Source organism: Lutjanus erythropterus, chromosome 18 (assembly GCF_056507025.1).
Source record: "Lutjanus erythropterus isolate fLutEry1 chromosome 18, fLutEry1.hap2, whole genome shotgun sequence".
NCBI classification, from domain to species: domain Eukaryota; kingdom Metazoa; phylum Chordata; class Actinopteri; order Lutjaniformes; family Lutjanidae; genus Lutjanus; species Lutjanus erythropterus.
The window spans coordinates 26,062,014-26,088,359 of record NC_139334.1 but is presented as its reverse complement, the minus strand read 5'-3'; the positions used below and the strand labels follow the sequence as shown (position 1 = coordinate 26,088,359).

The 26,346-nt window shown below is 37.5% G+C and overlaps 1 protein-coding gene across 1 annotated transcript; it reads right to left on the bottom strand.

The window, feature by feature from the left end:
• Positions 1-11,789: 11,789 nt before the first annotated feature.
• Positions 11,790-25,957, bottom strand: LOC146311183 (uncharacterized). The gene is made up of 18 exons (XM_084742716.1): positions 25,801-25,957; positions 25,487-25,539; positions 23,913-23,988; positions 22,566-22,726; positions 22,228-22,311; positions 22,065-22,124; positions 21,724-21,927; positions 20,516-20,833; positions 19,721-19,775; positions 19,527-19,617; positions 19,289-19,430; positions 18,906-19,010; positions 17,230-17,338; positions 16,941-17,130; positions 15,819-15,893; positions 15,279-15,381; positions 13,401-13,465; positions 11,790-12,689 (listed from the first exon to the last, which is right to left on the bottom strand). The coding sequence occupies exons 1-18, from the start codon at positions 25,826-25,828 to the stop codon at positions 12,554-12,556; spliced, it is 2,055 nt and encodes a 684-aa protein (XP_084598842.1). The 5' UTR covers positions 25,829-25,957; the 3' UTR covers positions 11,790-12,553.
• Between the last annotated feature and the right edge of the window lie 389 nt (positions 25,958-26,346).

Sequence of the window (26,346 nt, the reverse complement as noted above, 5' to 3'; positions counted from 1 at the left end):
TTGCAGTTCAAAATCTTTACAGACTCAACCTAATAAAAGTATGGGTGGATTCAATCTGACACTAATATAGTGGTGCTTATTGATAAAAATACATGCATGACTTATATCACAGTATATCACTGCGGCTGCTTCCTTGGCCACCTGGGCCACCATGTTCACAACTTTGGTAGCCCCGCCTCTTCCACTATGTAGTCAAGATGGCGACTGTTTAGGGCAAGAGGTGTCCAGCGTCTCAACTCTTTGGCTTGCTTGAGTACAGCATCCAGGTGCTTGCAGTGCACTTTGTTTTGTGATAAATTTCAATGTGAACACTTTTATGTAGTCAAAACAGCAAGTGTAATTACAGAAGAACACAAACTGAGACACAGCATTTCACCCAGGAGACTGTGGTTTGAGTCCTGTGTAAAATGTCTAAAAAAGAAATTGCGTATTGTTATTTTCAGTTTTCAGTCACATTTTGGTTATGTTTAGGAGAAGATCATAGTCATCATGGTTTGTCTCTGCCACACAGGTCTAAATACCCACATTAGCTACTCCTGGGTGCTAATAACATCTGTCTATATTTATTGAATCTAGCTCTAAATGTAAACATTTCAGCAATCATAGCTCTCCATGTATTTTCTCAGTGACAGTAGGAAGCCCTGGGTGATGAAGTTATCCATCTCCATGTGTCCCTCTGCCGCAGGAACATACAGATGGTCTCTTTCTGCTTGTTGCTCCTGAAAATCATCCATCCTGTAATCTGTCCATTAATCACAATCATAAACGGCAGGTGAACAGTAGGCTCCAGTAACCGTGCACCACTGACAGCTGGATAGTGTAAATGTTTAGAGGGGGCCCGGGAGGCGGAGCTGGGATGTTTACTTGTTTGTGCAAGGAAGGCTGCTGCACAACTGCAGCCAAACCTTACTGGACACAATTACCAAAACTCTTGTGGTTCAGTTACCAGCACAAAAAAGAAAAATAATGAAATAAAGCTTCTTTATGGTGCAACTGGGACGCAGAGTTACAGTTTGAGGGGGGTAAACAACAGTGTAAGGGGGTAGATTTGCCCCTGCATGGAAACCACTGAGGAGCCCGCGGTCCATGTGCACGTCTGAATGATGATTAACTGTAATTACCAAAGCAGTACCTGGCCTGCATGCCAGGAGGCAGCCCAAGATTAATGGGGCTCTGCTGAAAACGGAACAAAAGCTCACATTTCCGAGGTAATGAATCGCTCTGGTACTAAGGCGTCTTCACATGGTGCGCCCGGGCCCCCAGGGAGGTTCATTACAACGGGAGGAATAGATGGATCCTCTGCCGCATTTTCAAACAGGGAAAGCAGGCAGGCGAGCAGGAGGAAGTCTTAAATCGTCCCAGACATCCTGGTTGCTACATAGCCTCTACAACCAGAAGAGAGATAAACAGCCTCCACAGTGCTTCTTAAATGGGTGGTAAACATTACACAGCAAACCAGCTTGTTTGCCTTGTCTCACTTGTACACAAGGTGTGTAAACAATAAAGCTCAGCGTGGTGCAAACTGGTTAAGTAATGACAATAAATTTTGATAGATTGAGGGTTTTAAAGGGACAGTTCAACCCAAATTCAAAAATACATATCTTTCCTCTTAACTGTAGCCCTATTTATCCATATAGATTGTCTTGGTATGAGTTGCAGAGTTTTGGAGATATCAGCTGCAGAAATGTTTGCCTTCTCTCAAATATAAGGGCACTTGACTTTGGTGCTCAAAGACCAAAAAATACATTTGAAAAACTAAACAGCAATGTCTCTTTCCAGAAATCATGAACTAGTTATTCAAGGTAATCCACGTCTTCATTGTCCCCAGAGTCAAAGTCCTGGTTGGAGCTGTACAGCTGGTACTGTATTCCCAGTAATCAGACTGGCCTCTATCTGATGCAGAGGCTGTATCCCAGTCTAATAGGACTGCTAACTGAGTTCACTAGCAAACGGCAACTACAGTGCAGATAAGGTCTGTGTTGCAACAATCATGGGCCTAACAGCAAGATGTGAGTATTTGTTTTTGTGAAGATGAACTTGTTTATTCTCGTTGTTCTGAACAGTGAGGTTATACTGTGTTGAAATAAATTAACTAAATGTAAGAAAACTTTGCATTTTTAAATTCTTCCTTAAAAGGATGGTCTAAAAGTTATCAAGTGTGATATAGTGGTCGTTTTTTGTTTTTTCTCTGGGCACATGCAGGATGTCACAAGTAGGTGGGAGAAGCACTGATTCTGCATTTGACTTCAATAATTGAAACTGAAAGCTCATTTTGATTGATTTTTGATTGATATTGAAATTGTGATATCCCTATTAACAACTACTGGTTGATTAGGAAAATCTTTAGTCAGGGGCAGCGCTAATATTTTTGGTGCTTTGAGCACCACAACCCAAGTACCGTCTAGTTCCATGATACTGGACAGAGGGCAGACATCTCTATGGCTGATATCTCCAAAACTCTCCAAATCACACTAAAACAATCTAGATGGATAAACAGCACTACAGGTAAGAGGAGCCTTTTGGATTTTGGAGGTGAACTGTCCCTTTAAGGAATGAATGACCTTCCTTACCCATTCATAAACACCAATCGTTTTTAATAGAAGCCTTTAACGGGGCTGACATGTCACTCAGCATTATCTGTATTAAAGGAAGCAGGTTTCATTTGTACAGGAAGCACGCAGTTTTGTAAAAGCCTGGAGGGCAAAGTTTTATTACAAGTGTCTCCTGTTATAAATCACTGTCCAGAGGATAACCCGCAGATTAATGGTGACATTATTTTGTTCGGTGTTCTGGAGGTTAATCTGTGGTTTCTGAAAAACGACACAAAACGGAAGACGGCCACTGGACAATGTGTGAAAGAGGCCCATGTGAGGTTTAGCATGAGGAGCTGTGCAGGAGTGAAGACCGGTGATGTATTGAAACGGGCATCAATTATTGGAAGTCAAACTCCTTGAGGCAACAATGAGAGGATTTACAGGCCGCGACATTTTTCATGCCCTTGAACATGTTACCTCCAGATATGTAGGTCGATAGCGAGATGAAATACAACCTGACGGGAGGTTTTAATGATTCCAACGCACACAGGCCACATATTTCTTGCCCCATTAAGTCACGTAAATACTTGAAGGGAACACAAGTCGAGGCATGCCCAGCTTTACATCACGGTGTGTGCAGTGGGACCTTGAAAACCCAGAAGCCTTTTTTGTTTACAAGCTTCTAATCATGTTAATGACACTGTGCTCCCGTACAGGCCATTTCTCAATCGATCACAGAGACCAAAAATAAAGTGACAACGCTCGGAATTTGTGCCTGTGCACGTCTGACGGAGATGAAAGAGATGTGAGATTCAACCTTTAAACTGCCATTTATCAGGAGAGACAACAAAGGGAGTCAATGCCATTATCCTCCCCGTCAGCCTACAGTCAGGCTCTGTGTGTGTGTGAACATAAAGATGCACATATACACATAAAACTGCACTATTGAATAATGTATTTAAATGTGAACATTATGGATGCAGTCAGATGGTTTTACTGAACATACTTCATGTGCAGAATCATAAAAAACATGAGCTGTTATAAAGACCATACCAGTGTTTTTATGTGTTAGCCTAACCCATTAACTACAACTGTGACAATCATTATAATACTGCTGATCATTTTTTAAAGCAGTGGTCTTCAACAGGGGGTCCGCTACCCTCAGGGCGTCCTCAGAGTTACTGCACAGGGGCCTCCAAATTATTGTCTCATAATTTTTTGTTTTGTCGTTTGTTTTTTGTTTTATCAAAAACTAAAATTTTGCCTGAAACTGTCTGAAAATACACATTAATATGAATCAAACAAATTATAAAAATGTAAATCATCTTTATAAAAAACAAGCAAACGAACATTAATTTTACACAACACTGAAAAAAAAGGCCACCCATGAATCCTTGTACAATCATGTGAGCTAGCTAACCTACTGATGCTGCTGTGTGGCGCTTATTGATAATGGCAAACAAGTTAGCTACAAATTATTGAAACATATTGGCTAATTAGCTGTATTATTATCCCAAGTGTACAGACACTCTTGTGAGCCACAATGGATCGTTTTGTAGCTTCATGTGCTCCAACACACCCTCCACCTCAGAAACCATCGGTGAAGGTGCAGAGGGTGAGGCTAACCCAGCTAGCATTAGCCATGATACAGCTACTGCTGACTTTGCAACTACGGGTAAGACCAAAGGAGAGAGTATATATTATTATATACTATAATATTCCCTGCCCCATCCCTCTATCAGCTTGGGGGTCCATGGTCTGAAGAATGTTGAAGACTCCTGGTTTAAAGCTTTGAGCACTGTAGCATTTTGAATTTCAAAAAACCCAAAAAACGTTCTCCTTCTTCCCCAGAAACCATTTCAAACCACAAGTCTGGTCATATTTTATACTTTTCCTTTTTGCCAACAAATCACTTGAAAAGAACAACAATGAATTGATTCTACTGACTGATATTGTCTGTGTATCCAAAGCCTGATTATGTCTTATTCCTCTGTGCCATAAACTTCCGTCCATATGTAAGTCAAATTTGAGCAGAATTTCAAAAAAATCAGCAAAAGAAAATGCGAATGAATGCTTATTTCCATTCACTACATCCACACATGAATGTAAGCCAATAAACATGATAATCCCATTTAAAACTTATAATAAGCCTTTGAAGGATGCCTGTGCTGACCTATGAATAACACTGATTTAGCCCTTTGAATGACACCTGAAATGATCTCATTAACATAAAAACTTTTGTATTTGTGCAGCAGTATGAAAGCGGACTTTTTAATCTTCTGTAGGTCTTTCTTTCTGTAGGTGTTTAACAGCAGATTATCAGAGATGAGTTCGTCAAGGGTAGACAAAAGACTTTTCTCCCGCTCATTTCTTAGCAATAGATACTCCATAACCAGAAATGACAGTGTGGACAAAAGACTAGACATTAATTTATCTTCCCTATATGACCCTGATGCAAATGAGGAAAATGAAAGCAAGCAATCAATTCCCTAATTGGGTTTGCGCTATTTTAACTTGTTAAGGGGGCCTCTGTCTAGATTAAAGAGAAGGTCAATTTCTCATTGTGACAATTACTGTATTCATTTCACAGTGCAACAAAGGAATCTGGCAACGGTCGGGAAGAGGCTGCAGTGAACCAGATGCCTCCCCATTGTGTGAGTCCACCATCATAACATCTTGTTGAGCTCAGTCATCATGCTCATTACAATCTGCAGACACAGTAGTTTGATCCAACATTATTTCAACATAAAGAATAACATGGATTATTATTTTAATTATTGTGCATCTTGGCATTTTTTAAGAGATAAACAGTTTCCATCAGAAACAAGCTAAAATCTCAATATTTTGAAACAGAATTATTCAAATATTTTATTATATCCACAAAGAAAACATCTTAAAAACCTTAAAAATCTGTTAAAAGATTAGTGAACTCTTGATAATATAAACAAGGCTTATAGGCCTTTCATCAGGAGTATTTCTCTTCTTATTAAATTCATAAACACACGTTTTGAAGAAGGAAGAAAACATCCTCAGGGATAGTTCAGATTATTTGAAGTTGAGTTGTATGAGCTTCTCATTCATAGTCAGTCTATTGCTGACAATAAATGGCGGTCGGCTCACCACCAGTTTGGTTCTCCAGTGTAGGAAGCTAAGAACTGCTAATGAACTACTGTGGACGAGGTCAGCAACAAAACATATTTTTGCCAAGAAAAAAAAGGTCCACAAACTCAACATCAGTTTATGTGTACGCGAAAACTGTTTCAGACTGGAAATCACAGTTATACAAGCCAAATATTGCACTTTCAACCAACCATACTTGTGTAAAAACAGTAGTTTTACCTTGCAGAACACATAGGGAGAAACCATACTTTATAAACTCCCCCTTCAAATAATCCTAACTATCCCTTTAAAAAATAATCTTAAAAAAAACAAAAAAAAAAACAGCTAATCTTCTCCCCCATGGGTGTCATTTATGAAACAGATCAGTTTTGATCTTAAGTATGGCTTACACTGAAAACCATGTGTAGGTAGTAGTTATTTATAAAACTTACTTTGTAGTGGAAATGATTGTATCTCTAAGCAAAGTCTTGACTTAACTGATTCTCCTGCTAGTTGTGTTGAGGTGTTATGTTTGGGATGCGTATGCATGTGGTGAACTTTGGATTAGCTTTATGAACAGTGTGGTAGGAATTATCAATTAAAGAAGAGAGGAATTCACAGTGACACGCTGCTCCAAAGCTACGTGTTTGTCTTTGTTTGTCGTCCAACTATTTAGTCCACCAAACAATACTTCAACCTCCTCTGCCATCGTTGTGATCTCATCGTCCAAAAACGTTTGCCTTTCTCTTATGGTCCATGGCTTTTTCTGACAAAAAATTAATTTGTGCTGCATTATATCGCAATAAATCAATGATCAATTTTAAGCAAATTTGAGATGTATTGATCACAGGTGTTTAAGTTACAAATTTTCTTCTCTGAACCTGTATAAGCAAGGTTTTCTTTGTGCTCAGAATAATTTATGAATCAAATTTAAGCACACCGTCGGAAATGTTCTCCACACTATGTTCAAGTACAAATCTAAGAACATTTTACTAAATTAAACCCAAAGTGTTAATGCTTCATGGAATATAAATCATTTTAATTGTGAGGTGTACAAATTAGAAAAGTGCTTACACACTGTGTACTATGAAATATGCATGTGTGTGTAAATTTCCGTCACCATTTACCAATTAGAAACAGGTTTGTATTTGCACCGCAGTTTGCAGTGATGCATCTATTGATCAAACAGTTAAATAAAGAAGCAGTAACTCAACCAAGGAATAAAAGAATAATGAAAACTGACTGAAGTGAATTGATTGAATTTCCCCAAGAGAGATTAATAAAGTATAACTTCTTCTTCTTATGATTGTTGCCTAATGCCCAGGGAAATTTCATTTTTTATTCAGAGAGCAACTAGCAGAACTTCCATGGCAGACTGGAGTGAGTCAATGAAGTGATCAGAGTTACTGAAACAAAGTTATTAAACTGTGTTTATTATATTGAATTTTTAAAAAAACCCTTAAATTTAGAGCAGTGGTGAAGTCTGGGACAGTTGAAAGTCAAATTCAGGACAGCTGTGGGACACTGAGGAAAAAAAACTTAATTTCAAGCCCTGAAAGTGGCGACAAGAAACTTTCATATTGTGTTGATTTTGGAGGCCCCAGTGGACAAAAGCTGTTATGTTTCCACTGTAATAACCACAAAATATAACATCTAAAATAACATTATGTTAAGAAAAATCTCCTCCTGCTTGTTTTCAACTAGTGATACTCACGGTAACTTTGCCTGGGAAAAATCCTGTCTCTTCTGGATTGCATGGCCTAAATCATTTCATCTGATTTCAAAGACTATCCGATTTAGTGGCAGGCATTAAGAATAACTATATAGAAATAATCAAGCTTCTCGCTTATGGTCTTGTTTGTTCATGTGGGTCATATAGAAGCATCAGACAGTTTCATAGCCAGATAAAAAAAACCCTTGTAGTACATTTAAATAACATTTGAATATATATTTTTAACATCTGAACCCTGAAGCCTGTCTTCATCTTCAGGACTTGTACGTTTTTTCATCACACTTTATTAACAGCATTAGCTAACAAACCCACGACTGTAATCAGATTTTGACTGAAATAGTGCTACATCGATTAATAAATTTTTAATCAACTATTAATCACCAACTATTTTGATAATCTCTTAATCGTTTTTAGTCTGTTTTTGAAAGAATAAATGTACAAATTCTCTCATTTCTGTTTCTCAAACCTGAATATTTTCTGGCTTATTTATTCCTTTATAAGAGTAAACTTAATATCTGTGGCTTGTGGATAAAACAAGACATTTGAGGACGTCATCTTGGGCTTTGGCAACCATGGATCAACTTTTTTCACTATTTTATGACATTTTATGGACCAAACTACTAGTTGATTAATCAAGAAAATGATCAGATCAGATTAATTTATAGTAAAAATAGTCATCAGTTTTAGCCTTAATGCTAAATCTTGAGTGTTGCACAGAAATATACCCACAGTGAGAAGAGCATAGACAAATCAGTATACGCCAGACCAAACCTTTTCCAACAGAAAATCGTGTGTTCATGTGGGACCACACTGCTCATAGTGAGAAGCTGATTGAGGAAATTGGTTTTTCTGGGGCTTTTGAACTGCAAAGACAATGTTCCTGCAAGAATTTGTTGAAAATCAAGCAAAAAAAATAAGGAAGATAACTTGTGGCGTGTTGCTCCAAAATAAACACACTGCTCTGTTTGAAGTGTCATTCCTTTAAAGAGGACAAGCAAACAGCAGCAGCCCTGCTGGGAAGGTTATGAAGTTCGAGTGGAGGCCTGTAAGCCGAGCGGCAGCAGAGCTGCAGTGGAACATTTATTTTAGCTTCCTGAGAAACAAATCAGACTGTTGATATACAGCGTGAGTCAGCTGCTCCCTCATGTCACATCAATAGTTTATTTACCAGCAGAGGGAAACCACAGAATTAGAATAAAAATTAGATTACGCACCCCGGCGCTAAAAGCAATGCATTCAATTACTCAGACTCAAAACTCCTCTTGAGGGGGAGTGAGGAGGATTTTTGCTGCATAGCCATATATCAAAAAGCAAAGAGTGGGAGAGCAGCATGTCATGTCTGCTGGTTAATTTTCTGTTACTGTGTTTTCTTGTTCCCTTTTCTTTTCCTTCTATCGGGATGAAGAGAAGTCTGTTAAAAGCTCTACAAACCAAGCTGCCTTTTAACAAGATGCACTTAATCTTCCTGGTGTTTGCTTTAGTTAAGTGAGGGATTGGCTTCGTCCGGAGGCCTGCAGCAGCAGCAGCAGCGATGGTGGGATGTTGATTCCAGCCAGTTTGTGAACCCTAACCTCTTATCAGTCTTTATCTGAGCAGTTTTTCAGCAGGGCAAAGCCAAGCGGGCCAACAAGATTAAATATCAGAGGGGGCAACAGTATACACATGCTATACTCTAGTAGAGTGGTAAAAGTAAAATAAGAAGTACTGATTCAACTTCATTATTCGTCTTGGACACCTTTTTCGTCTTGTTAAATGGTGTTCATTCTTTGTTTTTGTCCCATTATGTCTTTTTAGTTGGTTTATGTCTTTTTTGGCATGTCTTATACGTTGGTTTTCATCTTGTTATGTCCTGTTTTTTTTTTAGGTTTTTGTCTCGTAGCATCTTTTTAGTCCAGTTACATCTTTTATCTTGGTTTTAATTTCTTTTACAGCTTTTTTAGTTTTGTGACTTTTTTTCATCTTGTTTTTAGTCTTATGTCTTTTTGTTGGTTTTCATCTTATTACATCTTTTACATCTTTGCTGGTCAGGTTATGGCTTTTTTGTCTTGTTCCGTACGTCTTCTTGAAATGCACTAATGGATACACGAAACAATCTTCTTTCCAGTGTGTTATTGTTCCATCTACTTAGGTTGAAATCAGTCTTGACGTTGGGAAGGCAGCACACAATCATCCAAATAAAAATATTCAATAATTACATTCAAATGCATTAAAACTAAAGTAACAAGCCAGTTTTGAAGATATAAGAAGTAGGAAGTACAGATATTTGTGTTAAAATGTAGGGAGCAAAAGTAAAAAGTTGTCCAAAAAACACTCGAGTAAAGTACAGACACCTGAAAATCTACTTAAGTACAGTTACAAAGTATTTGTACTAAATTAGTTCCCACCTCTGTTAAATATAGACCTATTTTGCAAATTAGTAATGCAACAACTGCATGTCCCGGTCCTGCTTATGGGTTCATCCAGAGTTCATGTTATTAGTATTACAGGCCTTTCATGCTCTCAAATCTCACACAGATCAAAAGGGCTTTGTGAGGTATGCCACCATCAGCCAATTAATGCCCACGAGTACAGCTGCTCTGTCTCTGAGGTCAAGACTAAGCACTTTTCACAGCTAAATGCCTCGACTTTTTTTTTTTATTCCACCGCTCCAGCCTCATTTTTAGGTAATTATTCAGCTCTTTGGGAAGGTTTTGTAATTCACACCCCACACATTGCGTAACAGGAGTCACAAAAGTGACCTTGAACTGCTTGAGTCAAATAACAAACCTGTCGGGCTTTAGCGGAGAGGGATCTGCACAAATCCCACCCACATTAACGGCGAGGAGACACAGTCAGGAGGATTTGAAGGGAGGGTATTTTAGGCTTAGAAGAACCTCGCTTTAGATAAAATCTCAGGGACAATGGTTACTTTTCAGGTGTTTAACTGGCACTCTGCTCCAACTCGAGCTCAGGCTAAAGACGACTGCAGAGGGATCCTCACTCAAGGACACTGCAACAGGATACACAGCTGCCGCCGGGATTAATCTGGTGATGTTTTAGAGGTGGGACAGTGAAAAACCACCGGGCTTCTCATCCTAAAGTCACAGCTTCCTCTGACCTCATAGTGATATCCCAAATTACACTCAGTTACATGCTGAGGCCTGAATAATCCTGCTCACAAATCAGGCTTTAGCTGTATGCAGTTTATCACAAGGCTGTTGTTATTGTTCTTTCTGTCCATATACTCTGCTCCACCTACACCAAGTCTCTGGTCTTGTTCTATATATACACACACACACACACACACACACACATATGTGTGTATGGCACAACATAAAGGAATAGTTCTTTTTGTTTGTTTGTTTTAAGTGGGTGTGTATGAGGTACTTATCCCCAGTCAGTATTAGTTCAAGTGTATGCTATATTTACAATATTTTCACTGCTTTACCTTGTTGTTTGAGTGTGGTGTAAAGCCACCAAACTCCTATGGCAACAAGTCATTTTACCTTTCAGAACACAGGAGTTGCTGGTCTGTTGCTGCTTCAATCGGTTAGTTTGTTTGTTACCATGTGAGGGGTGGGTCTGAACTTAACCTTAAAAACACAGTAAACACATAAACTAACAGATCGAGGCAGCAGAAGAAAAACAACTCTTGTGTTCTGTGAGGTAAAATTACTGTTTTTGCCAAAGGAGTTTGGTGGCTTTGGAGAGAGCTTAAATAACAGCAACATAAAGCAGAGAAAATATTCTAAATCTAATATTTAAAGTGATATTTTTTTAAAAATACATATTTTGGGGGCTTTTATGCCTTTAAAATAAGACAAACTTTATTGATTCCACGGGGGGAAAATTCTACAGCAACTCAAATAGTGCAGATAGAAAAGGGAGTGAGTGACAGTTACAGAATAAAGATAGGACAGCTGAAGATATGACAGGAAAAGGGCAGAGAGTGGAGGAATGGCATGTAGTAGGTAATGTACTGACTAATAGTGGTGTCCCAATTTCATTAAAAAAATAAAATAAATAATAATAATAATAATAATAATAATAATAATAATAAATTTAAATAATCAAATCGAAAAGGCTGAACCTGCGATTCTCAGTATTTTCTCATTATTTTCATGTGTCTAAAGAAAAAAAGTAACACATACAAGGACGACACAATATAGCTAACTGGGTGTTATATAACACTGGATACCATATAGACTAGATTTAAAGAGTAATTTGAAATTTCGTCAGTGCTAAAAAATGTTTAAATCTAAAACTGAATTGAATCATGACCTTAAAATCAAATTGAATTGTCTATTTGGAGAATTAAACACCCCTGATATGTACCTCATAAATCCTCATGTCAAAAAAAAAAATCTTAACTATCCCTTTAACACCCTCACACTGAGGCTTACATTCCCTCTGGGCTGACCCCTGATAAACTGCAGCCACAGTGCTACAAGAAGGCACTTATTTTATGACAGTTTGTGTCCAAACATCATTACACTTAAACACACATGCCTGTACAAAATATGTACATAATGTACATAAGTACTGAACTGAAACATTAGTTGCCCTGCACCTTTAAAAAAACAAAAACAAACAAACAAACAAAAAATAATAATAAACCCACACACAACAATGCCCAAGCAAACTGAATATAGAGCACAGTTTGATCATTAAGCATGGCACAATAAATGTGCCAGTAGCACAACTAATCATCAATCACAGCCTTTAAAATGAGAGCAGAACACTTTATAGCCCCAAAGTTAAGGGATAACAGTAACAGTGCCACCAAGTGGTGACAGAAAATCAACAGAAGAATCTGTTAAAAATGAATTTTAAAACAAAACAAGAAAGTAAAAATCAAGCGTTTTAAACAATCTTTAAACAGATTAGATAATCATGAGTAATCCTTGACAAAATCAGATTACAGAGGAATGATCAAAGGTTGATGCACATTAATTATTACCACAATACAGCAGTGTGACAAAAGTTTGGTGTGTCCTTTGTATTCATACAACAATGGTGGGCCATCATGGTGCAAACGTTTCCAAACATGGAAAAAAAAGACAAACCCCAAAACTATTTTTTTTTGCACCCAAAACTTTGCAAGAACCAAAGACGAACGACAGAACTGAGGTGACAAAAAGCAGCTCATTTTGGCACCACCGCTGTGTCAAATGTCAAAGGACACGTTGCATGCTTGTGTTGTGATTTCCTACATGTTAAAATTTCCTAGTCTACTAGTGAATTTGTCCCTGTCGATGTTCTTGTGCTCTGGGACGTGTTTGTAGGTGCAGTCCGCCCTCGTGCAGCCTGTGGTCCTCCAGAAGAAGCACTCCTTCTTGTGTGGGCTACAACAACAACAACAGGAAAGACAATTTCTCAATTAAATGACAAGGCATGTCAAAGTTTAGGGGGAAAAATGTAATACAAGTTATTTTATACTTTGTATTTTCAGAAATTAGGATGTTTTTTGAAGTGTGACGTTAACCATTAATTAATTCTTCTATTTTAAAGACAGAACAATAAAATGTCAGACAATAATCTAGATCAGGGATTTTCAAAGTCTGAGATTGTGGGCCTTCCCTCAGACAAAGCTCAGAAAAAGGCTCCCCTCCTTCATTTACTTGCTTAAATTCACTCAATTCCTGGATTCTGTGGGATCATGATTATGTTATTTGATCCCATAGAAACTCAACATTTGAGGCAAGATAAGTAATATTGCTGTTTTAAATAACTTAAACCAACACAAAACATATATATAAAAAAAAGGTCTGTCCAAAACTAACTTTACTATATTACTGAACTCTCTCTTAGCTAAGACCCGTCTATCTGTTTAACTTTACAGACATTTAGGTTATTCTATGTCATCTCCTTTTCACTGATCCTCCCCTGAAGTGGTCTGAAGCCCCCTGGGGAGGCCTGACCCACCACTCTGAAAACTTCTGTTCAAGATTTTTCCCCAACTCAGAAATTATAATATAAATTAATAAAAAGTATGAAGTCATGATCGAACTGAAACAGTTTTATCGATGCGAAGAAGAAGAGTAGCATGTTCTTACCTAAGTCCAGTGTGGGTTTTACTGGGATATCGCACCGAGAGCGGAGCCCCCTCTACCACCATTCCCTGAAGAGGAAACAGACATTTAACATCAGGCAAACATGTTCACATAAGCAGCAGTTAAAATCAGTAAGTCTGCTCACTGCAAAAACAGAATAACAAAAGCTTTACCTCTTATAACTTTCATTTTTATCTTTTTAACACGTTTCCTTGCATACTGTAAACTATACACTAATACTGTAAAAAAAGAGAAAGGGTTATAAAAAGGTGCAATATCTAACAACTGCATGTCCTAAAATGAGTATTGCAGTCCAAATAGTGAGCAGTAGCCACAGACTGTATATTAAATAGGTTGAAATCCTGTTTAATACACAATTAATTGTTGAAGCAAGCAATGAGAAAACTCAGACAGGTTGCAGGAACAGGAGTGCAACAATATAATTTAACAACAAACAACATGCGTCCTGTTCTGTAAGTCGCTCAGCTAACTGGTAGTTTATCAATATAAAACTAAGTCCGTTGTCCTAAAGAACAGCAACCCACTGCTCTGAAAAGCTCTGGACTTGAGTTCAGTTACTGGCTGTCTCATTGTCTGCCAGATAACATTAATATATTATTCAGTTTAACCGTTATAAATATCTACTCCTTCTACAAGATCATAAATTATTTCTTACAACTCATAAACAGACATTTACTCATTCAGTGAGCATTCGGCTTTAATTTGAAGTCAAATTATCATGAAACAGGCAAACAATAACACCGGACCGCAAAAGAAATTTCAAAACTGACAACAACTCAACAGCCACTGTGTTATCCGAGAAGCGAGTACTTCAGCTTGGCATGAAAAGAAGCTGTACAGAGAAACAAGGGATAAGATGTATGTCAGAGTTGATTTGTATGATGGGAAAATAATGCCACAGTTTTAAAGAAGCAGACAGACTTTTAAGCACGAATAACTTTATAGAGTGAACGAGCTGCAGTTGTCAGTCACTGCTTCAATAACGCACAATCAAAATAAGTTTTCCCATAGTCTCCATCTTCCTGCTCTACTTTGAAAATATTTTGGGTTCTCGTCTTCACAACTGAGCAGATTCTGATTTACCTCTTTAAAAAGGAATATTTTACACTTGCCTGCTGTGAATATAAATCCTTGTGGCTTTGTTGTCTTTAATATCAAGGGAAACTATACATTTGTAAGTTCAGACTTTTCAAACTTCTTCAACATGTTTATTTTGTGTCTCCCAACTGAAGACTTGGGTCAGTGTTAAAAGTTAAGCCTCTTTTACTCTGGACAAAAATCCCCACTAACACCCACCAAAATCTGGCTTTTGTCTTCAGCGGGAAAGGGTACAATCGGCATTCAGTCCCAGGTCAAATGACTCTGCAGTCGTCACAGGTATTTATCAACTTGGCAAGGATGTAAACATGACCCCCGGGTGGACATGCTAATTTTAACCCCTTTCTGACAAAGCTTTGAAGGTTTGTTGCCTCCACTGGTAACTTCTGCACCACTTTTCCATCCACACACACACACACACACACACACACACACACAAACTCTCCAGGTGTAGCGTTGCCATCACAGCTGAGTTCTGCCTTTTTCACTCTATCAACTTCAAGCTGTAAACTAACATTTAGGAAATTGATTTTTGACATTTATAAATTAATTCATCTTCTACATCCGCATCATGATGAATTAAGTATTTTGCCAACCCTATCTGGATCCACTCCAAAATTTAAACGCTTCTTCATTGGCCAATGCAACAACCTCCCACCAAATTTAATGAAATTTGGCACAGTAGATCTTCTATAATCTTCCAAAACAAAACATAATCTCCTTGGCGGTGGTAAAAAACATTCAACATAAACAGATACATACATTAAAACATTGGATGGCTCGGTCACACTCTTCCTTTTTGGTGTAGTTCACAAAGGCACACTGTTGTTCCAGCAGCATCTTGATGCTGTAGACGGTCCCAGCTCTAAGAAAGACAATAGTGTAAACACATTAGCTAAAATCTGTGAATGTAGCTGCAGTGCAATTTATTTTGTGGCAAGAAAACGATAAGGGCAAATAAACATATCACTTCAATGACACATTTGAGCCTTCTGGTGGTCATATTCCAATGTCACAGCACCAGTACGTCTGGTATATATACTGTAATTTTTTAAATCCAAAAATCAAGCGCATAAATGTGAGGGAAGAATCCAGAAACTCAAGCTGCACCTGTGGCTCTTATTTCACCTGCACTTTTGTTCTTGCAGCTTTATTATTTTTCATTCTTTGTATCCTTGTGGCTGAAACCTTTCAAATCTACTGTGAAACTGTAAACCCTGTCAGAATCAGATGTTATCAAAGTGTTGAGTGTCATCCTCAAACAATAACGGCATGAAGGAGGTCAGACTGGTGGTACTTCACCTGCTGAAGAGCTCATGGAGTTTTGCGTAGGTGACAGCAGGGGCCAGGGATCCCACCCAGATGGGGAAAAGCTGCCTTTATACAAAAAGAGACAAAACAACAATTTCAAATTGAATTGCTCTCTGGGTACAATGCAGTAAATGATCCTGACAACCCTCTACTCAGATCTGTGACAAATCAACAATTATAATTTAGTATTGCAATCACGCGTCACACTTTCTCTTCAGGCTGACTTTTACTGCAGAAAACACAAACGTATAATTGTACTAAGAAACCTTCGTACATCTGTGCATCTTTCAAAGTCTCCAAGATTCAAAGTGGGACAAAATAACTGATTACTGAAAACTGATGCATACAAGACAAAAATCAACAGAATATAATCACAACACCTTGAAATACTGCACATATACAATGAACATTAGGGCAGGGGTCTCCATCCAGATGAACAGTTCTGTAACTGCTGACTTCTGCCTGCCAGACTCCCTGAATATATTATTCAATTTAACATGATAAACAGCTACTCCTTGGAAAAGATTACAAATGTTTTTTTTATGACTCATAAACACTTACTCATTTGAACATTTGCACATTAATTTAAACTCTAATGTGAAACAGCCAAATAATAACACACTAGAAATTCAAAAGGACACTGCAGCTGTAGCGAGTATTTCCACTTAGCATGTTCCCTTCTCTAATGACATATCATAGTGATTTTATGGTTCATTACAATAAATAATTACAGATTTCTCCTTTAAAAGGGGGGCTGGTAGTTAAAAGAAAAAAGTTAAGCTGTTTCTGTAAAGCACCATTCTGCCATCTAGTGACTCTTTGTCAAACAAAAAACTCCAGTTTGTCCCCAGTTTACTGGTGAAATTAGTTACTGTTATTTCATTTTATATAAATTATTTAAATTCAACGCCTTGCAATACAAAAATGTGACCATTATATTAAAATTAATACCATATCTATTTTTTAAAATGTAAATGACAGCTGTCAGGGCATAAAATTAATAACTGATGAATCAAAACTTGATTTCAATCTCAATTTGGAGAATTGTGACACCCTTATTTTAACATAATATTGAATTGTCCATTTTAAAATAGACATAGAGAGTCATCTTACGGTTTCACCGTGCTTCTTGAATGAGGAGTCGGTGACTGAGATTTTGATCTGCTCTGGCCCGAAGCATCAGACTCTCTGATCTGCTGCGTTCTGGGACGGCTTGTTTGTAGGACGATCCACCCTCCCTCATCATCGTCATTTTCCTCCTGCACCACTAGCTGGTCTGTGTTGTCCCCACTGGCGCCGACATCTAAAGACAGCCAACAAAACAGTTAACAGTTCAAATACCAGTACATCAATTAAGTGAATTCCATCTTTGTAACTTTGTGAAACATTTGGAGACATTTACCTCCAGGGCCCAGATTGCTGTCACCTCCAAACAGAGCTTCAACTGCTTCCTCTAACGTGGCGTGTGTCTTCAACGCCTCAGAGCTCTGCGCCCAGGTGAATCCCATTTCCTAAAATTTAAGTCCAAAATCAACTTTCTAAGCTCACATGATTCCAGTGTACAAATGTTAAAGCCACAAATATCTGATTCATCCAAAATTTAAACCAACACCAGCAGAAAAAAAGTTGGAGGAGATTAATTACATCAGTGGTTCCCAGCCTTTTTCCTTAAAATTACCTCTTTTCTATCACTGAGTAAACAGCTGACCCAATGAAGTTAAATATTTTATTGGCATTTCATAATATATTCAGTGACGGTAACAGTATAAAACAACTGATAACCCTATAATGGCAGGAAAAATGTATAAAATGAGCCATTTAAATGAATTTTGAGCAGATTATTTCCTGTGACTGTTGCATCAGAGACGAGTTTCCCTGATATTTTTGGAAATATTTAAATAATCTGTCTGCATCATGTATTTCTGTAATTTTTAACATTCATACACATTCAGTGAGCTTCTGATAAATTCAGTGATTTCTTCTCCCTGATCCTTAAAGACTGTTCTGTTAGCTCTTTGGTTGTTTTAACTGGGTATTTTTCTAATGCAGGATGAGGCTGTTTAGCAGCACCCTGAAGAAAATTACATGAGATTATTTTTAAAGTTTAGATTATTGTATAAGATATAAACTGTAATAAAAATCTCACAAGATAAAGGCACAGTGACAACCTGAACATAAGCTATAGTAGTAGTATAGTAAGCTACAAATGCTGAGATAAGAGCTCAATTATACATTTTTAAAAAGTTCTTGCATCCCTTAAACTGAAGAAGCTCTCACTTCTTACAGCCTTAAAGCTTTGGTGAGGGTCACAACCTCCATGTGGGAAACCAGAGCTGTAGATTCACCTTAAGGTGTTGGGCATGTACACATTTCCATCCACAGGAAGACATGAACAAAGGAAACTTGTGTTCGATACTAACTGTGCGTGAAAAGCATGAAGTGAAACTACTAATTGAAATAAACCAGGCAGAGGAAACGGAAGAAGAAATCAAACTTCTACAGAAGTGAGTGAGCATTCTGTCTATAGAAAGTTGGATTCTCCAGCAGCACATCTTTTGTCTGTTGGGGATCCACTGCCCCGTGTCATTGAGTGTGCTGTGAAATATTTTCTAACATCACACTATATGATATGATATTCAATTGTTCACAATTTGCTGCCATTTGGAGTGAAACAACATGCAAATTTAGTAGGGACATTTTTTTTCCATTGTCAGATATTCAATTTTCCAGAGCCAAAAGTGATGTATTCAAATTGTTTTTGTCCAACCAACAGTCCAAAACCCAAAGACTCTTCTCTTACTATCATAATTGACAAAGAAAAGCAGGAAACTGCCACATTTAAGAGGCTGCAACAACCAAATGTTAGACATTTTTGTTTGAAAAATGGTCAAAACAATTAATAGATTATCAAAATAGTTGGCAACTAATTTTCTTTGACAAATCATTGCAGCTCTAAAGTTACAAACCGCAGCTTTTATTTTAGCCTCGGATATTCTACTGCTTCCTCTCAAACTGGTGAGTGACATAACCACTGGTTTATTTTTGCCCTGTAAACTGCTGTAGATAAGTTTCTCCTACCATGAGGTGGAGTGTCTGTGCTCGTTTCAGCTCTTGCGTGGCTTCAACGCTCGAGCTTTCCAGCTGCAACACCTCCCTATAGATCAGCGAGGCCTCGTAGTATCTCTGCAGAAGAAGTGATCACAGGCAGTCTTTAAAAATCTTTAAAGTAGTAAAGCACATTAACTTTTAGTTAAGCATTGGAAATGAACAGAGCTAACATGGTAGAGGGTTTATTTGCCACTTCTACTAAATTCTTATTAGGTGTTTTTCTTAAAATGTTGAGCCAGTTGCAACAGGAAGACATACTATACATAAAAAGAAAACATTAAAAGCATCTGGAAGCGCTGACAGAAGGAGCTCAGTGTTAGCAAGGTTAACTGGATACAGGAGTGGCGATTTACCTTGAGCCCACAGAGAGCTTTCCCTTTCCTAAATAAACCTTTTATCCAGTTTGGCTCCATGCAGAGTGCTAGGTCAGCATCCCTGAGAGCGTTTTCATACTGCTGCATTCTTTCATAACAGAGGGACCGATTTCCAAATAACCTGAAAAACCGAGTCAACAGAATTCAAGGTCATTAATGGTCACAGTTTCTGGGTGCTTTAATGAAGACCGGAGTCAATTTGAGTCCATTTTCTTACTTAAATTCCTTGGGGTTGTATTTAATGGCATCAGTAAAGTATTTCACTGCCATCTCATACTGTCCAGAGGCGGCCAAACGATTTCCAATAGCTGGAAGAAGAGCAAGGATAGGTGTTCCTGCTTCAGTACCTTCTCATTATTGTTTTGTCAAAGTCTTGATGAAAAAAAAAAAGTTAATGGAAATACAACTTACCAGCAAGCTCTCTGCTTCTTTTTGCTAATTCTTCTGCCATGGGATCTGTTGTTTTCTGTTAAAATTAGAGGGAACACATTAGTCTGTGAAGCAGGCTGGGCACTGCAGGAAACACTAAAGTTGTACCTTTTTGTCAAACATCATGTTATTATGGTTTTAAAGGACCAACCAGTTATCGTTTGACTACATGCTGCCCTCAGGCAGAAGATACCGAAGTATCTGCTGCTGTACCACCAGACTGAAAAGCAGATTCTTCCCTCAGGCTGTGAGATGCTTAATTATCCTTCAGCACCCCTCCATATAATTTATTTTCTTTTAAACTTAACCAACCACACTCAACCAAACCAATTCCAATTTATCACAGAGGGAACTACATCAAAATCTCATTTTACACCCTTATTGTAAATAAGAAGTGGCCTTGTGTTCTTGTATTAATACATTGAAAAAATGTCAAAGAATCAGACTATAAAATGGATAATTAGGTTTTTGTGGTTCTAAGCTAGTGATTATTTAAAATATTGTATTTTATCATGCATGTTTAAAAATTTCAGAAAACAAATAAGCTTTTAAAGTTGGGGTGCTCCCATCAATCAGCCATTTGTGACATTATTTGCCAATATTTGTTCTGAATAGTTTTATCTGTGGTCTCTATATATTTATATATATGTGATCTCAAGACCTGAAAAGATCAGTCAATCAATTTAGGAGTGAAAGCAGGCCTCTGGATTTCAACCCTTTCTTTGGACAAGATTATGACATGAATAAATATAAATACCATGTGTTTAGTGTTCTCACCTCGTTTTTGGGTTCTTGTTGCTCCTCCTTCTTCTTTCGAACTTCAAGTTTCTCTGCAACTTTTGTTTTTTCCTCCACAGACTGCTGATTTCCTAGTAATTTAGGCTTTTCTTCCTTGGATTGCTGATCTTTCAGTAATTTAAGCTTTTCCTCCTTGGATGGCTGAATTTCCATTAATTTGTGCGTCTCCTCCTTGGACTGCTGAACTTCCAGTAATTTAGTTTTGTCCTTTTTTCTTTCTTTTGCAGACCCTTGGTTACCTGTCTCTTCAGGCAACGCTTTAGCCGTAGAAGCATATGAATTATTTAAATCCAAATTCTGTTAAAGACAATTAAAACACAAGGTGGTGGTTTAAAGATAATCATCCAACAACTGTGTTACTGAGAATTTCATGTCACACATGGTATTTTGTTGACATGCATTGAACCAACACATTAACATTCTGATGTTGAAACAGATGATGATACAACTGGACCATTGTTTGAAACCTGGAGCCACTTTCACAAAGACAGATTCTGACTATGGTTTAGATTAAAGTGTTGTACCAATCTACTTTTTTCGTTTAGATTTACTAAATGAATCTGGATACCACTATCTGAATTTGCTGATATCAATTCTTGCCATCTTTTTTTCTTGATGTTTATGATTTATTATTTTGTTAGATTGCATGAGACCAAAACTGAACTTCAGTCTGGAAAGATTGTGTAGTTAATGTAGTTTGTGTGACTGTATTCCTAAACCATTGTGGGGCGCTGTAGGGTTGATTTGATACCAGATTACGTCAATGATACCCATATTGGATCATATCAGCTCTCATCTCTAGCTCAGATCAACCTGAGCTCAGAGTCAGATAAAATATATCTGGTGCACAAGGCTGTCTAGTTATTGACCATCTTGATCCTATGAATTCTGGGTAAATAAACATGCTTGACATGGTTGTATAGACTAAAATCCACTGGAAGAGCAATTATACAGAGCTCCAACATCACTCAACTCTGATGGAGTGAGGGCAGACATAAGATTGAGTATGCTGTTGTTCAATACATTACCATGAACACGTTAGTTAGTGCTAATCTGACAAAACTAAGCTAACAAATAAATACATACATAAATATGATTATGGAGTTCAAAGGTTAATTTCAGAAGACTAACATGCTGTCATTTTGCTCCACAAAGTGAAAAACAGAAATGTAAACATCTCCACAAACCTTTTGCTCCTTATCGTCTTTCTTATTCCCCTTTACAAGATTTTCTTCTTCTTTATTTTTACCATGGGTCTCATCACTTCCAGCTGCCTCAGTTGCATTTGGTGTTTTGCCAGATTCAGGAGAGTCATTTGCTTCTGCATTATTTTCAATTACAGAGTTTTCTTCCTGATTTTCTGAGGAATCTGACTTCCCTTGTTCTTCCTCCTGAAATGACAAAAAAAGAAATTACAAGTGATCAATGTGGCTTTGAAAACGCTTTGCTGTCTAGATTTTATTTCCAGACAATAACACTTGTGTGTACATGTTGTTATTCACAACAATGTGAGTAAAACAAGACTTACAGGTAAAATGTTTTCTTTAGCTGCATTCTCCTTTTGTAATCTTTTCTTTTCTTTTTTACGCTGTAACAGAAGAAAAGAAATGTGTTGTGAGCCAATGTCAAAGAAAAAAGAAACACCAAGATTAAAAATTATGTTGAATCCTAATAATTATGCCAATACTTACCAATTTTTTACGCTTGTTCTTCTCAGTTTTCTCCTTACGCCGTTCTTCTTCTTCTATCAATTCCTTTGCGTGTTTATCTGCCTCCTGACATACAAAAAAAATAAGTTAAGAAATTAAACCCAGTCTGAGAATAAAACAACTTAATTTACTGCATGTAACATTTATTTTGAAGATAAATATACTAATGTTTGAAGTTCTGAAATCTCTGAAATTCTTAAATTTATTCTCCTCAAAGTAAATGAGTCACTCAGATGGTTATATCAAGTTACAAACGAGGGATAAATAATAAATTAACTTTTTGTTTTCACTTGCAGTGAAGTGAAACAGAAGTGTAATACCTCGTCAGTGAGCTGTCTTATTCGTGGATGTGGTTCTAAAGGCTTGTGAGTTGGTATATAGAAGCGATCATCATCATCATCATCATCATCATCGTCATCATCATCAGAATATATGAGGTCATCCTCCAGGTCTCCTTCAAAGGACCTTAGGAAATCTAAACCTGGAAGACAGACAAGCACAAAAAAAGATATCTAGTGCTCTCATTTCAAATAAAATGAGATTTTAATCAGAATATTACACAGGGTACATAATTTAACATCAGATTGTGGATTTGGAGAATTGTTTTTGTCACTTTCCATGTGAACAAGTATAACCCTGAATGCCTTCCAGGAGAAACTGTCTAAAAATGTGCACCATTATGCTCACATTTAAACAATATCATGTCACCACCTGTCTATGACAGCATGCTTTTTACTCATTAAGGTCAGACATGTCAGACAAACTACCAATTCTGAAACAATATCAATTTACTTGCCCCGAAACAGGACCCTACCATTTCCCAGCAGCATCCCATACACCAAATTTTTTAACCTGAGGAAGTCCATATAACAATAGCAATTGCATCACATCAGTACAAGGTTAGTAGTATACAGCTGTTAAAAATAATAACTTTTTTAAGCACTGGTATCAAATTGGAACTCGGTATTGGCTGATTTGCAAAGTTTAAGTATCAGAATAGGGAAAAAAGTATCAGATTATCTCTAAAGATCTCATACTCAAAACAGGTAAGTCTGTCTCCTCTCCCTCTTAACTCAGAATACGATGCACTTGGCAAAGGCTACTCATAAGTCTTTGCAAACAGCTCAACAACAAGGTGAAAAAACAGCAGATAATTATATGGCAACAATAGACAAGATGCCATGTGTGATTACCAGTGATTAACAGCCATCTACACCCTAATAATTGGTCTCTATTCAAGACTGACATGACTGACAATATGTAGAAAACAGTGGTGGCCATTTACCTTGCTGAGATATTCTAACACTACCCATTGTAGCTTACAACCAATATTGGCCAGGGACATTGTTAGATCCGTCTACTTGCTGTGGTTGAGGCGTCCATCAGCAACATGCTCACTCCTTGCTGCTCCAGATTAACAACAAATACATTTACAAACAAGGGAATTCACTGGATGATTCAGGAACCAAATAAAAAGGCAGCAAATTAGTTTTACCTGCCATCAGCCTTTCTAACATCAGACATCTTGGAGAAATGAAATAAACTTTAGGCAACAGCAAATCAGTCCATTTTGTTTCACTGTCAGGTTTTGAATTTAATAATACTGGGTGGTGTTTCCCCCGTCAATTTGAAATAACCTGCAACAGGTAGTTCAGAAAACGCCTTACCTAATAAGCCAGAGGCAAAGACGTCCAGGATGGAGTTCGTTGGACGACGTCCATTTATGAAATCTACCATAGTTTCCTGAGATGGAGAACAAACAGTGACTTAGAATGCATCCATCAGTGTGCCCTCGCTGTAGATACACTAAGACTTGTCAACTGTGCAAAAGTATTATTGCTATAAGAAAGATACTGTACTGTATTAATTCACTGTGTGTGAAATTAGTTTATAATATTCATGTTGTAACACTGAGACTAGATATCCTCTGGGATCTCATTACTTTGTAGTGATGTAATTACGGTTCGGTTAGTGCAGAAAATTAAACTGGCAACTATGTTAATATTTTGAGTCTTTTTCAAACAAAAATACTCAACATTCTCTGGTTACAGTTTCTTAAATGTGAGGACTTGCTGCTTATCACAACAGTGTAAAGTGACTGTCTTTGAAGTCTGCAAAGTTGGCAAAAAGCAAGACAATTTAAAAATGTCATCTTTAAGATATAGGAAGTTATGATAGACCATTATTAGTATTTACTGACATTATCTAGACATATATTTCTCATTGATATGCTTATTGAGCGTCATGTGACATTGCTGGATGCAGGATGAACAGCAGCAGCAGGAGAACTCACTTTTCTTGTTTCCTCACAGAACCCTGGCTGGGGCAAGGCCTTTCTATGAGGAGTTTCTATGTACACCCTGTGCTTGCGGGGTTTTCCCCCCAACATCAGAAATGTGTTTGCTTAGTCAAGTCTCAAGTCAGCACCCCTGATCATGGCGCTACCTTTGGTCCCTGAGGACATGAAATGACTTAAATGCAGAGGCTGAATCTCACTGTGTATGGCCCTCTATATAATGGTATATACAGGATGTGACCATAAAGTTGACCTTTACCTTAATAAACTCGGCAAGCACTGAGGAATTTATTGCTGCAGTTGATTCCATTCACGTTTCGTGTTATGAAAATGTAATATATGGCTGCAACTAACAATTACTTTCATCATTTATTAATCTGTCAATGATTTACTCACTTAATCAATCATTAAGAGATTAGTGGTTTGGTCAGTAAATGGTGAAAAACGGTGATCACTGTTTTCCAAATCCAAGGTGACATTCTCAAATGTCCAAAACACAAAGATACTCAGTTTACTGACATAAGAGGACTAAAGAATCCAGAAAATATTCACATTTGAGAAGCTGAAATTAGAGAATTTGCACATTTGTTTAATTAAGAAAAAAACTCAAACTGATTAAGCAATTATCAAAATAGTTGCCGAGTAATTTAATAATCGATTAATTACTGCAGCTCTAATATAATATACCCTCAATATAGGGTTTTCCTTCTCTACATTACAGGATATGATGAATTTTTATTTGACTGTTGTGAAACAAATAAGCAGTCATGGTTACTCAACGCAACTGACAGCTATGACAGCTCATAGTCTAACTACCAATTGTGTTAGCAAAGGTAGAACTGGTGGCATGTTACCAGCAGAACACTTAAAACTGGAGAGACCGGTTATGCCACCGCAATAATAACAATTAGCCTATCGGTGAATTTTCCTGTGAATCATACTCACATGTGTGCGCATTAGTCTCGAGCTTTCTTTAATTCTGTTTATCGGAGCCCCACCTGAAACGTATAAAGAGGTAATGTTCAAATACATAAAATACATGGTTTTATTGACGTTACAAAGCTACGATCACGGTCAGTGATACAACACTACTCATGAAATGCCACAATGTTAGCTAGCTAGCTACCAAGCTAACTAGCTACACATTTGACGAAACAGCTAGCAGCGTTAACTTAGGTCAACTTCTCGATAAATGAAACTCAGCAACGTATAAATGAATAAATGAAATGACCAAATGTCAATCGCTGCTTTCTTCTCACCTTTAACGATCTCCTTTTTTCTTGACATGATGTAGGCTTGTGTCTTTGAACAGGTGTCCCGCGGATATATTTGACGTATGTTGAAAGCAAATTTAACTGTACTGCGATGAGTGTGTTGTTCTTTTCCTTTCCGTGTTTCAGATGTGTCTGTGTTTTACTGTCCTGACTTTAACCTTTCAGGCTTTTACCCGCCTCCATGAAGCCCAGCCAATCAAATTGTAAAGATTGTTTTGTGTTCCAAATGAGGGCTATGATTTGATGTCACACCTGCCAATCATAATTAGGTAGGCGGGATTTGAATGCAGCGGCGCTGCCTGAATGCATGACTGAGGACACAAAAACCTAACGACAACGTTAACAGGAAGTATCCAGATCCTTCGAGAGATCCTTTATTAAAAGTATTAATACCACATTATAAAAAACACTCCATTACAACTAAAAGTACTACATCGAAATACTTCTGAAGTTAAAGTATGTAAATATAATCTGGAAAATGTATTCCAAGTATTCAAAGTAAAAATATTCAGTGCAACCTTCACAATGCTT

What these genes read in the sequence shown, in the direction of transcription:
- LOC146311183 (XM_084742716.1), bottom strand. Translation starts at nt 25,828, where the DNA reads ATGTCAAGAAAAAAGGAGATCGTTAAAG. An exon ending in AAAAAAGGAGATCGTTAAAG is followed by an intron (nt 25,540 to 25,800) that starts GTGAGAAGAAAG and finishes TATACGTTTCAG; the next exon opens with GTGGGGCTCCGATAAACAGA. An exon ending in AAGACGATAAGGAGCAAAAG is followed by an intron (nt 20,834 to 21,723) that starts GTTTGTGGAGAT and finishes TGTCTTTAACAG; the next exon opens with AATTTGGATTTAAATAATTC.